Source organism: Rhamphochromis longiceps, linkage group LG7 (assembly GCF_057381845.1).
Source record: "Rhamphochromis longiceps isolate RC_006_pf linkage group LG7, R_longiceps_female_GT1.1, whole genome shotgun sequence".
NCBI lineage: Eukaryota > Metazoa > Chordata > Actinopteri > Cichliformes > Cichlidae > Rhamphochromis > Rhamphochromis longiceps.
This window is the reverse complement of record NC_140563.1, coordinates 60948995-60962202: the sequence shown is the minus strand read 5'-3', so window position 1 is coordinate 60962202 and position 13208 is coordinate 60948995. Positions and strand designations below refer to the sequence as shown.

Below are 13208 nucleotides of genomic sequence, written 5' to 3'. Positions count from 1 at the left end.
TATCATGGCTAAAGCACTTCTGGATGGATGCTAACTGCATTTCGTTGCCTTGTACTTGTGACATGTGCAATGACAATAAAGTTTAATTCTATTCTAATTCTATTCTATTCTATAACGTTATAGCGTCCCACTCTGTGGCAGATGGGATAAGTGGTGGTTAACAAGGGGTTAAACACATGGGACTCTCCACCAGTTGTTTTACACTGAAGAAGCCTCTTGGATGAGTGTTGAAACATCTTCATGAACAAAAAAGAAATTCAGTTGCTTTCTTTTCAAGCATTTGAGACTATCATGAACTGGATCACAGACACACAGCCCATCGATTTGTAATGTAAAAACATATGTAAAAACGATTTTGTCTACATCATTTGGTAGCATCCTGCAGACACTGGAGAAAGCAGAGTGATTACTGGGTCTAAAGCTGTGGTTTTAAAGGTAAAAATGAAATAATAATGATAATAATAAATAAAAATTACTGTTGGAGCCTCTCGGCTTCACTAAGTTGAGATATTTAAAAAGAAGCAAATGAATGAAAACAAGTCAGCTACTTTTGAGGAAGACTGCAAAAAATGTTTCATATTAAAACCATCAGACTTCACCTTCACCGGCCTCCATTAGTGTAACCAGGTTGACGCGCTTCATGAAGGCTTCCTTTGCCTTGCTGAAAAGAAAAAGAAATCCTTTTTTCCCTTTGCACAAGAGTTGGTCTATATTTTGCATCTGCAGTATTCATGTAAAGGTTTAAACATGAAATGACTATTTTTATACATGTTCTGTTGCCTAACATGTTGAACTCGTGAGCAGCAGAGGATTTTTATGCATCTGTGGTGGTACTGTTTAATATTTGGCAGCTTTTTATGGGAAAATGAAAAAGTAAAGCACAAAAGCCTCCCTTCTTGTCACTTTAAATGACTTCTAAATCTCTAAGATAACCAGTAAGAGATGCTGAACTCGGGAATATTATGGCCTCTTTGTTTGGCAGCAGTTTCAATCCTAACTGCTGCATCCCAAATGAGCTGTAGAGCTGAAAGTGACTTTAAACTAAGGTAGGAATAGGAATAGAGAGCACTGCGATGAGATGCAATGAAAGCATGAATGGCCTTATCTAAATCTGTAGAGAATAGAAATATAAAAGCAAATAGCAAGGCTGCAGTGAAAGAGGAGAGGGTTTTCTGATAACACCCGTTTTAGGGATCGGTAGACTCCAGCTTTTGTTTGTGTAACCGTAACCAAGGAAACAAATGTTGGATTTTACCTTGCTGTTTTTTCACACTTCACAAATACTTCAGCTAAAAGAGGAGAACCAGGAGTTCTCTAAGCTTTATTCTAAAAGTGCATCCTGTCATTCATCTTCTCTTAAGATACTCTTAAGGTTTTAATCACTGCCTATATGTTATCTTTTAGACATTCAGTGGTGTTAAAAAGTGTTTGACTGCTTCCAGATTTCTTATTTTTTTGTATTTTTCTCACACTTTATCAGTAATTGAGATTGCTCAGTCTGGAAAAGGTTCTAAAGCCATTTCTAAAGCTGTAGATCTCCAGCGTACCACAGTGTGAGCCATTATCCACAAATGGCGAAAACATGAAACAGTGGTGAACCTTCCCAGGAGCGGCCGGCTGACCAAAATTACCCCAAGAGTGCGAGATCGACTCATTCAAGAGGTCACAAAAGAACCCAGAACAACATCCAAAGAACTGCAGGCCTCACTTGCCTCAGTTAAGGTCAGCGTTCACGACTCCACATTAACTGGGCAAACATGGTCTGCATGGCGGGGTTCCAAGATGAAAACCACTGCTGAGCAAAAGGAACAAAAAGGCTCGTCTCAGTTTAGCCAGAAAACATTTTGAAGATCCCTAAGACATTTAGGAAAATTTGTGGACTGATGAGAAAAAACTTAAACTTTTTGGAAGTTGTGTGTCCCATTGCATCTAGTGTAAAAGTAACAGCATTTCTGAAAAGGAACATCATACCACCAGTAAAACAGGGTGGTGGTAGTGTGATGGTCTGGAGCTGTTTTGCTGCCTCAGGACCTGGAAGACTTACCGTGGTAAACTGAACCATGAATTCTGTTGTCTGCCAAAACATCCTGAAAGAGAATATCTGGCCATCTGTGTGACCTCAACCTGAAGCGCACTTGGGTCTTGGAAGAGGTCAGTGATCCAAAACACTCCAAGTCCACCTCTAAATGGCTTAAGAAAAACAAAATGAAGGCTTTGGAGTGGCCTAGTCAAAGTCCTGACCTGAATCTGATTGAGATGCTGTGGCATGACCTTAAAAAGGCGGTTTATCATGGGAAACCCTCCAATGTGGCTGAATTAAAACAATTCTGCGAAGATGAGTGGGCCAAAATTCCTCCACAGTGCTGTGAAAGATTCATTGCCAGTTATCACAAATGCTTGATTGCAGGTTTTGTTACTATGGGTGTCCCAACCAGTTATTAGGTTTAGGGGACAATCACTTTTTCACACAGGGCCATGTAGATCTGTTTTTTTCTTCTTAATCATAAACACCGTCATTTAGAAACTGCACATCTTTGTTAAATATTTTACATTTATTTGATTATCTGAAACATTAAAGTGTGACAAACATACAAAAAAATTGGAAATCTAGAAGGGGGCAAACGTTTTTTTCCACCACTGTACATGGAAATGCAGCACAGGTAAAAACAGACTTTATATAAAATGCGTATTTGGCGTGATCACCTTTTTTCTTCAACACAGCCTGAACTATCTTCACCAAGCTTTCTAGTAATTTCTTTAAGTAGTCTTCATCATTTCTGTTGAAGCTTCAGAAAAAGGTAGATGGATCAACTGAAGGACCAGATCATCTCTCAGGTCTCGTGTCAGGTCTTTGCTAGATTTCTTCCTATTTCTTAAGGACATGACTTTCAGATACTGTTCATTTGCTGTAATCAGCTTTTTAGGCCTGACACTTCTTCTTTTTGTCCACTTGCCGCAATTCCTCTTTTTTTAAGGACATAGTGCACACCATGCCGAGATATGTTTCTTAGCTAACAGCTGTTTGGGAATCATCAAGAACTAGTGCCCAAGATCCTGCAAGAAAGTCTGGCTCCTTGGAGAGGTGGCTCAAAACTTTTGCACAGTACTGTATATTTTACATGTATACTTAATAAATGAATTTTACTTTGTAATAGTGGAATATGTACATTATGTGAGAGCGCATACAGTTTTAATGTTGAGAGTCAATGTTCAGATCTAAGGGGATGAAAAATGGAGGTTGTACAAGAAACACATTTGGTCTTTAAAACCAAATTTCAGCTTCATATTTAAAAGCAAAGAGTTTGGAGATTCAGAATTTGCAAACCATTCCATGTCAACAAAAACAATTATTACTTATTTAGTGTGTGCACAAAGCAAATTGTAGCTTTTTGATTTCCCAACAGGCACACCTGGTATGCTGTTCTTTGTTTTTTTAAAAAGTGATTGCTTCTAAGCTTTTAGTCTTTATTAGTAATTTGTCAAAGGCTTAAACTTTCCTAGATGCAAATCTTGTATTTTTTTGAACTTTCAGACTTCAGCAAAAACTACATAGACATGAAGACAAAAGAAAAAGACATATCCTTTTTAGCTCCCATGGATGGATTCATACCTAACCTTTGTAGACAAGGCCATAGCAGAGATGAAGAATAACTGAAGCACCTCTCAACATCTCTCAAAAGACAGATTTTTCCATTTTTTGAAGTACTTCAATTACCTTTACAACTGTACTTTCTCCAAGGATAACATTCTGCAAGGGGAATAAATGAAGCCTTGATCTATTCAGCCTTAAGTTACTCAAATGAAAACACATTTAGTCCAAAAATACTAGAGCTGGCCTGGGCTCAAGGTCTACGTTTGCTAAAACCCACAAATTCACGAGTTCACAATGCCATGATTCACACTTGGTCAAGCCATTAATAAAATTTCAATTGGTAATATTCTACGATACAGCCTCCAATCGCAAAATCAATTTTCAGGAAAAGTTTACTTAATTTTAAAAAAAGAAGAAAAAGGGTTAAAGACCAGTTTAAATCACACATTCTCACATAACTTGGGCAGCACATTGGTGCAGAGGTTAGCACTGAGAGTGAATGGATGACAGACTGGCACCCAGTCCAGGGTGTACTCTGCCTCTCGCTCTGTGACTGGATGGATGGATGAATGGGTGGATGGATGGAGCGATTCTCACAGTCTTTCAGTCTTATTCTTTCAAAATGAAACTTAACGTCTGACATATTTTGTATACTCCGCTATGAAGCCTGATGCTACAGATGTTGATACTCTCCCTCAAAATAGGTGTAAAAATTGGCATGTGTATCAGATATATGTAAAATTTACAATTTGAAATTGCAATAGAAATTATATTCTTTAACCACTGACAAAGTAAGTAGTAAAAAGGAATAGGAGATACAAAGTAAAGCGATACCCATTGTTCATGTGTTCCCTTCAAAGCTTTAGCAAAAGGTTACATTTTAATTCTATTGAGAATAAATTCTCAGTATGTTTACCCCCAAACATTTCCTTTTCACCTCGCCTTCTCTCAATCCGCACTGAATGATTGCGAGTGCAAAATGCCTATTGTGAATATGAGGAATAAAAGCAGTACTGTACTCCTGGGAGAACCCTGACAATGGAGCAGCCTTGGCCTAGATGCAAATCATATCCCCTCTTTCAGACTGCACTGTAGCATACATGTGTGTGCGCGCTGTGACGGTGTGCATTTTTGAAAACGTGTGCACTGTTGAATGGGCACGTGATTGTGGATCTTCAGAGGGGCACAATCTCCTCATTAGGTGGCTCTGATTGAAGCGCTAAAGCCATGTTCCTGAGTGCGGAGAAGGAGGGAAAACGTAAGAGGGGAAAAACAGAACAGAGAAGTAGGTGGAAGGTGGTGAGAGAAGGCAAGAAGGAGGAGGGGAACGAGAGGGAAAAAGGGGAGGAAGAAAGAGGGGAGGTGAGAGAAGTAGAAAGAGAGAGAACAAAGAAGTGAGGTGAGGACACAGAGAGGGGGGGAAGTGTGTATGTGGACAAGAGGATTTTGTGTTTGCATGAGCTCTTGTGTGCCTGCATTAGGCAACAGTCGCACTAAGGTGGCTGGGTTGCAGGATTAGTAGTTTAATTGGTACCTTAAGGAATAGAAGAGACTTAACAACAGTGTAGTGGTATCAGGGGTGGGCTGCAGGGCTGTGGTGACGCACGCGCGCACACACACACACACACACACACACACACACACACACACACACACACACACACACACACACACATGCACAAATGATTATTTCTCTTGAATAATCCCCCTTACCCCGATTTAAATCAGACGTTACTGTTAAACCAAACTCTCTCTTTCAAATTCATAAAAGTAAGAATGGATTATCATTAAAACACCTAAACATGAGAAGAAGAGCAAGAACGGGCAGGTTAAAGTAAGGAAGGGAAGAAATGGGAAAAAGGTACAAGGTGAACCAAAAAAAAAAAGCAGAAAGTTAAGAGTGTAAAGCTGGATGTTCTGTGAAGCTGTACTTAAGGTGCCACAATGCCTAATCAGAACTGCTGATCAGAAACCTTTTTTCTCCACCACCTTCTGATGACAGAGTTGAGGTCTGCAGCCGAACATTTCTTCAACTTTTCAAAAACCGACAATCTGACACTCTCACCCACTTCATGCTTTTATTGGCCAGCTGTGTGGAGTTGTAAAAAACCTGCCTGTGTCCTACTGTGCGTCCCCCAGAAACAATTGCAAGAAATTGTGCACTTTCCATTTTACTGTTACGTTCCTTTAACCCTCTCAAGGCAGGCTTTGCAGATTTGCAACAGTTAAAAACTAACAAGCTGATTACCCCACATACATATTTTATGAGTTTTTTTTTACTCAGAAGCACCACTGCAGGACTTGGTTGTGCATTAGCAACAAAATATTTTTTAAATTTAATTAAAAAGGTTAACTTTGATTTATTCTATATTAGAGTAAACTGAAATTTTGAGCCTTTTTTCTTGTATTTTTGATGATTATAGTTTATGGCTTATGAAAAAAGTATCTGTTATTGGAATATTTAGAATAGATAAAAACCCCCCTCTGGGAAGGTGTACTCATTTATACACGCAGTCCTTGGCTGGGCTGCTTAACCATGAATTGCTACATCAGAGCAGTGCAGCATGGAAGTGGAAGTCGTCTTAACAATATTCCATACATTTTATGTCAGGTTCAGGTCAGGTAAATTGGCTGGTCAAGCAAGCACAGTAAAAACACATCAGGAAACCATGTGGTAGCAGCTTTGGCGCTGTGGGCAGGTTTTAACTCCTACAGGAAAAGTAAATTGGTGTTATCCATAAAGTTTGCACGAAGGTGGAAGCGTGACATGCTCTGAAATCTCCTGGTGGATGCTGCACTGACTTTGGACTTGATGAATCACAGTGGACCAACCACCACCAACACCAGGATAAGATAAGATAAGATAAGATAAGATAACCTTTATTAGTCCCACACGTGGGAAATTTGTTTTGTCACAGCAGGAAGTGGACAGTGCAAAAGTTATGACGCAAAAATTAGAATACAATAAGAATAAATACAGTACACAGCTGTACAGAATAGAATAAAATAATATACTATATACAGTAGAATAAAATAGAATAAAAATATACAATAAGATAAAAATAGAATACGAATGCTATATACAACTGAGTAAAAATACAACGATGCCAGAAAGGATTATTGCACTTAGTGTTATTGCACATGTGTGGATGTGTGTGTTTGTTCAGTTAAAGTCTTTGTTGTGGAGTCTGACAGCAGTGGGGAGGAAAGACCTGCGAAATCTCTCCGTCCCACACCGGAGATAACGTGGGACCCCCCAAATCATCAGACTGCAGAAACGTCACACTTAACTTCCAGCACCTTAAATTCTGCACCTCTACACTTTTTCTCCAGACTTTAGGATGTTGATGTCATCTCAAAAAAAGACTTTGGACCACTGAGCAACAGTGCAAGTCTTTTTCTCCTCAGCCCAGGTGAGCTGCTTCTGTTGTTGCCCTTGGTTCAGGACTGGTTTGATATCAGGAATGTGACAGCTATAGCTCGGTTGATCTGATATCCTCGTGTTGGTGTTGTTCCCAGATCATCATACTAAATGTTGTTCTAGGATCAACGTTGCAAGTGACCAATCAGAATGTTGTGATGTCATACTTTTGCGACTTCGGGAAAAACTGGCGTAAAACAAAAAACTGTACTTAAGCTGCAAGAAACCGCCTCTGTCCGCCGATAAACGGACCCTGACCCTAACCCTAACCATAACCCTTTAATAAACAGTAAGCAGAATTGATATTGTCCTTGCAACATTGGAATTTCATAAATGCACGAATGGCTTGGCGCGCAAAAGAATAACGTCACAACAATGTGATTGGTCACTTGCAATGTTGAACCTGGAACAACATTTTCATGATGGTCTGGGAACAACACCAACACGAGGATATCAGATCATCCGCTATAGCTCCTTGCCTGAAAATGTATGTGCATGGTGCCTCTTGATGCTCTGATATCTGCCTCAGTCCACTTCTTGTGAAGCTCTTCCAAGTTCTTGAGTGGACTTTCTTCTTGAGTGTTATTGATTGCTATCCCTGTTGCATGTTCACATTTTTCTAGTTTTCTACTTTCCATGAATATACTTCAGCATAACACAATGAACAGAAGGCTGAAATCAGCCTTTTGTGGCTCTGAGCCAGTTTATGTCACTATACTGGTTCTGTCGCACAACATTTGTGGCGTCACCACATCCCTGGCAATGAGGGCATAAAAGACTCACTTCAGTCTTCTCCTAAACAGGTAACAGTGCCATGCAAATCTGTAAAGAAGTGTTGGTCAAACAATGACCCTAAGAGTGTTTGTAATTAATGACTTTGTCTTATATAATGAATTTACGGCTTGCAAAGAAGAAGTAAGGTTTTTTATTGTTTGTTTGGTGTTTATGAACAGCTGTCTTTACCATCTCACTATATACAGTGATATCATAAACATAAAAAAAAAAGTAATGTTAGTGTTTTTGTACATGAGTGAAGCAAATAAGCACAGCAGGCGTGATGAAAACCAGGATAGGTTTTTCTAGTAAAAGCTAAATAGGAGAAGAATGGCTTGCTAAAAGTAATTTAAATTTTAGCGTCCACTCATCTTCACAAGGGTTTGCAGCTGTTCGCAAAAATGGGAATTTTTGTGACCCTTTTTGTGACATGTTGTAATTGTCCAACCAAACAAAGCAACTACTCATTTTCCACCTTGATGTTTTTTAGTGCACGTTTGTGAATCATGCTCATGCACAAATGCTGCATGACTGCAGTTTGCATAGTTGCAAGTCAGCTGTTGTGTTCATCAGCAGCTGTTGACAAGAATGGATGCAGAAATGTGGGAAATGGCCTTTCGCTGTGCAGGAAACGTCAGTGTCGTGTTAGCACCAGAAAAACAACATAATTCAGATCCTCTAGGCTGCCCGGACTGTTCCAACAAATAGCTGAAGTTTGACTAAAGACCAAGATGGTGACCCTCATTGGTGTGCTGCAGGAAAGCTTGGCGAACACCAGCAACAAAGGGATTCATCCTCTACATTTGACCCAACAGTTATTAAGATATTTCCATTTCAGTCTGGATGCTAGAGCAAAATTATCAACAATAAAAATGAGTCAGCAACAAGAGGCTCACACACAGACACTGTCACAGAAGAAGATAGTCAGAACAATGCCTTTAGCTTTTCTTCAAGGACTTTAATAACACTGTTTGTAGATCTTGATGAAAATGTGTCTTGCACAAAAAGTCTCCCTACAGTTAGTTTTTTCTGAGTCAGCTGAGTCAGCTGAGCAACATCTTTCTATGAATTCGAGAAGAAGTAGTGATGTGTATGGAGCATGCATGCTTTATGCACATGATAAATTCTATATATCAAGAGGAACATTGGTCAAATATCATATTACAGTTCATTAAATATCCGCTTAATTAGCACAATTGTGCAACTCCCACTCTGACTTCCTTCAGTGGTCTTGGATGGGATGCATCTCTGTACACTTAAATGTGGTGACTCTGGAAATTCATTATAATTTTTTTGCATCTGTACAAATTTAAGTTGACAGACACTGCTCTCAGATCAGTAGTCCTATTCTAAGACCCTCCTAAGAAATCTTCTTCCCCAAGAGGTCTTCTGTGAAAGATGGATTAGAGAGGTATGTATAAATAGAGCGGTGAGCGGAGATGACAAAGGGCAGGGAGAGAATAATGGATGGATAAAGGATATAGAGAAATGAAGTGAAGACAGAAAGAATAGAGAGGAGGAGAGAAGAGGAGTGATAAATGTTCAGGGCTCCAGCTGAAACAACGAGAGGCTAAAAGGAGTGTTAAAGAGTGAGTGAAGACACGCCGTAAGAAGGTCAGAGACAGCAGTCTTTATATTTAAAGTCAAACTGAAATAAAAACAAGATTAAATCAGTATATCTTTGACTTATCTGTCTTTGGACTTGTATAGCCGGCATGAACTTCTATACAAATTTATTATTAACACCCATCCAGTTTTTCTTGCTTATTCCAGGTCCGGGTCATAGGGTAAGAGACTAAGCAGAGATTCACAGATTTCCCTCTCCCCAGCCATCTCCTCCAGCTCTATTCATGGTATACCACGAAATTCCAAGACCAGCAAAGAGACGCAATATCTCCAGGATGTCTTCTGTCTGCCAAAGTCAGACATGCCCAAAAGACCTCACCGACGAGGTGTGAAAGGGGAGTGATCTCAACCACCTCAGCTGGCTCTTTTCTACTCTGAACCCCTCATAAAACAGTGAGGAACTGAGTCAGACTTTAAGGGAGAGCTTAGCTATCCTTCAGTGAAACCTCGTATCTGCCACTTGCTTCTGCGATCTTATTATTTCAGTTGCCATCCACAGCTTCTGATGTTAGCAATATAGATTGACCAGTAATGTGGGATTTAGCATATTTGTGTCCGTTTGCCTATGAAGAGCCTGCACGGATGGGAATGCAACCTATGTAAAAATGACTGCATTTAAGCCAACTAAAAAAACAACAAGCATATAGCTTGGCATGGACAACACCATGCATAGGCTGACTGCTGATTGGCTGAAAAGTGGTCTGCCATATAAAAGGCAATGATAGTGTAGTTCACCACATATAGAGAGAAGAGTGAAGAACTATCAAAGATCAACAGCATGAAAAGAACAGCCAATGTCTGCAGTGGACTGTTTTGTAATACTTGTTTCACTTCAGCTCTTTGTAAGTTATCACTTTGCACTGTGGGTTGCTAATGAACCAACAATAATAGAAACACAAGCACCAGAAGAGCTTTTGCAACAACTCCACCTCATTGTCAGTCAATTTAAAAAACTCGGTGCTTTTCCTCAACTTTTTGCCACGACACTTCAAAGAGCTGGAAAGTAAATAAACAGCAGATAGAAATGAGCAGGTCGAATCGTCTTACGTTTCACGCATGGACATGGACAGTGTGGATGAACAGCTGTTCGGAAACGATTGAAAACGATAGTGTGGACGCGGAGCGTTTTTAGACGAAAACGGCATTTTCAAATTTATCCGGATTAGTGTAGACATAGCCTATGATCGGTGTAGGGACCTTCCTCCCATGAAACTGGTCATTCTCACCAAGATCACTGACTCTTGTCGCCTGCCCTCCTGGAACTCACTTGCCTACAAGTCAACAAACCAGCCGCCTCCCTCCACGAAGGACTCACCCTGTCCTCAAAGTAAGATAAAGTCAGTTGCACTCAGTCAGCTTTGCATTCTGCCTGAGGAACATTTATCTCTGGTTTGGCCGCATTAAGAGGGGTCCACCCTCCTAGTGGACCCCTTTAATTTGGACGGGTTGATCAACTCCAGTTGTCCCTGTGAACTAACTTCTAACTTCTAAATAACGTTGTTGCTATTGCTGTCGATAAAGATGTTGAAACTGTTACAGCTTTCTTAGTTTTTTCTGCATTTAAGTCCTCCATCCTGCTTTGACTTAAAGATTCTGTGACAGTAAACCAGTAACTGTGGTGGTATCTACTCACCAAACAGGCTTGGAGCTAAACATCCTGTTTTCACTCATAGCTTAAAACGTTGTAGGCTCACAGTTGCAGCTTAGCATCAGTGTCAAATTAACTGTCATATAAAACAAAACAGTGAACAAGATAAACATGTTGAAATTGATTTCACCTCCATCACCATGATCTTTCTGTCTCTTTAAATAAGAGCTTCGATATTCCTCTCATATAACCCACTCTGTTCAATCAATTTTTATTTTATTGGGGAGCACATTCACAGTCCTGTGATGTTGACTCGTCAAAGACGCAGCACAAAGGCAAATGAATATTACGTTTGCAAAAGAGGAGGAATAAATAGATGAAATATAAACAGTTAATGTGTGTTTTGTGGTCCAGCATCTTCTGTGTGATGGTACGCAAACAGCATAATATAACTAACATTTTTTCAGAATAGTTTTATTTTCAATGCCCAAGTTTACTTTTGGGTCAAAATGTTGGTATGTTAATCATATATGAAGTTTAATACCAACACAAAAACAGAGACTGGTATCAAAGTGCCAGCTAGAGACCCACCAGTGGAACATCAAGTTAATAATGGTGACTTTTAGCAGTAAAAGGAAAAGTAATAATTAGCATCGTGAAGTGACGGGTAACCAGTTAAGCTACTCTTCTAAAAGGAGAGTAAAACTGCTCTATCTGAGAACTGACATGTGCTGGAGAGGGATAAAGCTAAAACAGCTAACTAAAACATGATGTCAGTGTAGATAATGCTAATCATCTAATCATCTAATCATTAGCAGACAATTAAGATAGTATCCTCATTTACCTTCGCACACACTGTGAGCTGTGTGTCTGAATATCTCTGACTGTAATAAATTTAACTTTTTTTTTTTCTTTTTTATTTGTCCCAAACAAAATGTTTTGTACAAATAACTGCTGGAGGTTTAGTGACTTTTATCAAATATACTGTGGAGGAAGTGAACATTCCCAGCAATACTCTCATTTATGTTTTCACTAGACACTGAAGAGTGCAATTTAAAGGATGTAACGCCTTCTAAGTAAAGCGCACAACTGCATTACGGCTTATTCTGCCTCACAGTGATGGGTAAACTCTTTACAGGCAGTTATTAATCCTGGTAAAAATGTATTAATGTTCACACAGCATAATTTGAGAAAAATCTATTCATAACTGCATGTAAAAAGGCAAGACCGAGCATAGTGAGGAATTAGAGAGACAAGACTTCAGTCTGTGGTACCAGATTGCACCATTCTTTGGCCTCTATCTGCCTTATCGATTTCAGACAGCAGGCTACTCAGGTGGAATTGCAAAATTCTTATCTAAACTTTTTTGCATGCTATTTCCAATTCCAAGAATCAGTAATTCTTTCCCAACAGAGCTTCTGCCTTTAATTTCTTAACCCACTCTCTTAAATAACCAAATGCGCACTAACAAGTGTTTGAATACTGAAAGTGATCTGAGGGAAACTGCACTGTTGTGACTGCAGTGAATGACCTGCAGATGGAGTGTATCTCGTGCGTGTCCTCCTCCTTGCGGGCGCTGTCCGTCAAACTGTCGCCCAGAGCCATCAGACACTGAGCGAAACCCTTGTAGATGGAGTGACACCTTCTGGCTGAGACTGCAGAACACGGACTCAGCACTGGAAAACAAACACAAACACACAAAAAGTACGTAACTATTTGCAAAACCACAAGTACAGAGTAAAATTTAACTGAAAAAAATAACTCATATAAAACAGATTAATCTGAGCTGAAATCTGACTGCAGTAGTTAGCGGTAAACGTAACACTTTGTTGTACCTAATAATAGAAAGTATATCAGTGGAGCTAAAGTTATAGGACTGAAGAGTTGAGTATAACCTACAGGTAGGCCTAACTTTGATCTTTTTCTCCCCTCAATCATTCTGAGTTAAAGCCCACTGCTGATTTATAGCTTACAATATGAGACACATGAAGGCTCGGTGACCAGGAAATGGAAGAGAAAAGCCCAGTCGGAGTTGTTTTTATTCTCAGTAACAACCTACACAAATCATGTTTAAATGCTGCCAATACTCAGACTAATGAAAGCTCCCAGACAAGATGCCTATTTTCATTCAAAAAGAGGAAACACTTCAAATTCCATCGATGTAGTCTCCTTTCAGACATCTGAATCATCACCCATATCTCAAATTT

General features: G+C 39.5%; 1 protein-coding gene across 1 annotated transcript in view; it reads right to left on the bottom strand.

Moving 5' to 3' along the window:
• Positions 1 to 13208, bottom strand: part of nrn1la (neuritin 1-like a) — a 101686-nt gene that overhangs the window by 10660 nt on the left and 77818 nt on the right. The window contains exon 2 of the mRNA XM_085414685.1: positions 12533 to 12677. Coding sequence (XP_085270811.1) covers positions 12533 to 12677 — 145 coding nt within the window. The remainder of the gene's footprint in view (positions 1 to 12532; positions 12678 to 13208) is intronic.